Below are 1,562 nucleotides of genomic sequence, written 5' to 3'. Positions count from 1 at the left end.
TGTCCCCTCCCAGGTGCATGCCTTGGCCACTGCGTTATGAGATATCCCTCAATTTCTCCTGTTCAAGACCCTTTGTGGGTCTAACTCCAGCACCCATTGGTCCCAATCGAGCTATGTTGATTTACACATGATAAGGATCTGGACAATTGACTTCAGTGAATCTGCAGTGGATCTGTGGAGGATTTCACCCAAAGTGTTATTCAGTTATCTGAGCTGAACATACTCAAACACTAGTTACCTACAAATCTGTGCTTTATGACTTTAAAAAAATGAGGGAATCAACACTAACTGAGAAACTGAATTTCCCCAATATATTCCTTAGAGCTGTTTTCACCTCCTTGTTTTTCAGGGTGCAGACGATGGGGTTTAACATGGGGGTCAAGATGCTGTACTGGATGGAGAACATTTTATCCAGAACCACGGAGGAGACTGAGTTGGGTTTTGTGTACTGGAGAAAACCTGTCACGTACAACAAGCCAACCACAATCAGATGGGAGCTGCAGGTGGAGAAGGCTTTATGCCTGCCCTCTGCAGAGCGTATCCTCAGGATGGTGGAGATGATGTGAATGTAGGAGATCAGGGTGAGGAGGAAGGAGCTCAATCCAAATACCACAGCAGAAGTAAGAAGGACCACTTGATTGGTGAGGGTGTCAGTGCAAGACAGTTGTAAGAGAGGTGGGAGCTCACAGCTGAAATGGTTGATTTGATTGGGCCTGCAGAAGTACAACTTGAGGGTAAAAACTGTGTTAAGAAGGGCATAGAAGAAGCCCATGGTCCATGCACCACATACCAGCTGAACACAGATCCCTTTGCTCATTGTCTGCACGTAATGTAATGGATCACAGATGGCAGCATAGCGGTCATAAGCCATGGCTGAGAGAATGAAAATTTCAGCACCAACCGAGAGGATAAAAAGGAACATCTGGGCTATGCAGCCTTTGACAGAAATAGTTTTGTGCTCTGCTAGGAACTTCATCAGCATTTTAGGCATCGTGACTGAGGAATAGCAGATATCTACAAAGGATAAATGGAAGAGAAAGAAATACATAGGGGTGTGAAGGTGAGAATCAGCTCTTATCACCACCATGATCACTATATTACCACCCAGAGTGATTAGGTAAATAACTAAAAAAAGGAGAAAAAAGAAAATCTGCATCTGTGGGTCACTGGAAAGTCCCAGGAGGATAAATTCGGTCACTGTGGTTTGATTTTTCATTGTCAGTTATTCAGGAAATCTGTGACCTGGAAGACGAGAAAAAAAATGAAATTAACACTTTTAAAAAGAAAATTAAAATAGTATGTGGAAATAATCTGTTCCATAGTCTGAATGTAAAGAGAGTCCTATTCCATTCTGTAAAATGTGTGTTTTAACTATATTAAATTTAGAGACAGAGAGAAAGAGATATAGTATTTGTGTGTTATAATAGACAAATTAGGCTGGATACACAAAAGGACTTGGGCACTGAACCACCACTTTACATGCCTAAGTCCCAGAATCAGGTCCTACAGGTATTCACAAATACCCTGCTCAGTTCTGACTAAGGGTTTGTCTGACGTGGGGC

The 1,562-nt window shown here is 42.3% G+C and overlaps 1 protein-coding gene across 1 annotated transcript; it reads right to left on the bottom strand.

The window, feature by feature from the left end:
- Nucleotides 1-240: 240 nt before the first annotated feature.
- On the bottom strand, nucleotides 241-1,216 carry LOC115640129 (olfactory receptor 5V1-like). Its single transcript, XM_030542979.1, has one exon. The coding sequence runs from the start codon at nucleotides 1,214-1,216 to the stop codon at nucleotides 254-256; it is 963 nt and encodes a 320-aa protein (XP_030398839.1). The 3' UTR covers nucleotides 241-253.
- Nucleotides 1,217-1,562: the final 346 nt, after the last annotated feature.

This window comes from Gopherus evgoodei, unplaced genomic scaffold (genome assembly GCF_007399415.2).
Source record: "Gopherus evgoodei ecotype Sinaloan lineage unplaced genomic scaffold, rGopEvg1_v1.p scaffold_207_arrow_ctg1, whole genome shotgun sequence".
Lineage (NCBI taxonomy): Eukaryota > Metazoa > Chordata > Testudines > Testudinidae > Gopherus > Gopherus evgoodei.
The sequence above is the reverse complement of the archived record's forward strand: the minus strand, read 5'-3'. Positions and strand labels throughout refer to the sequence as shown.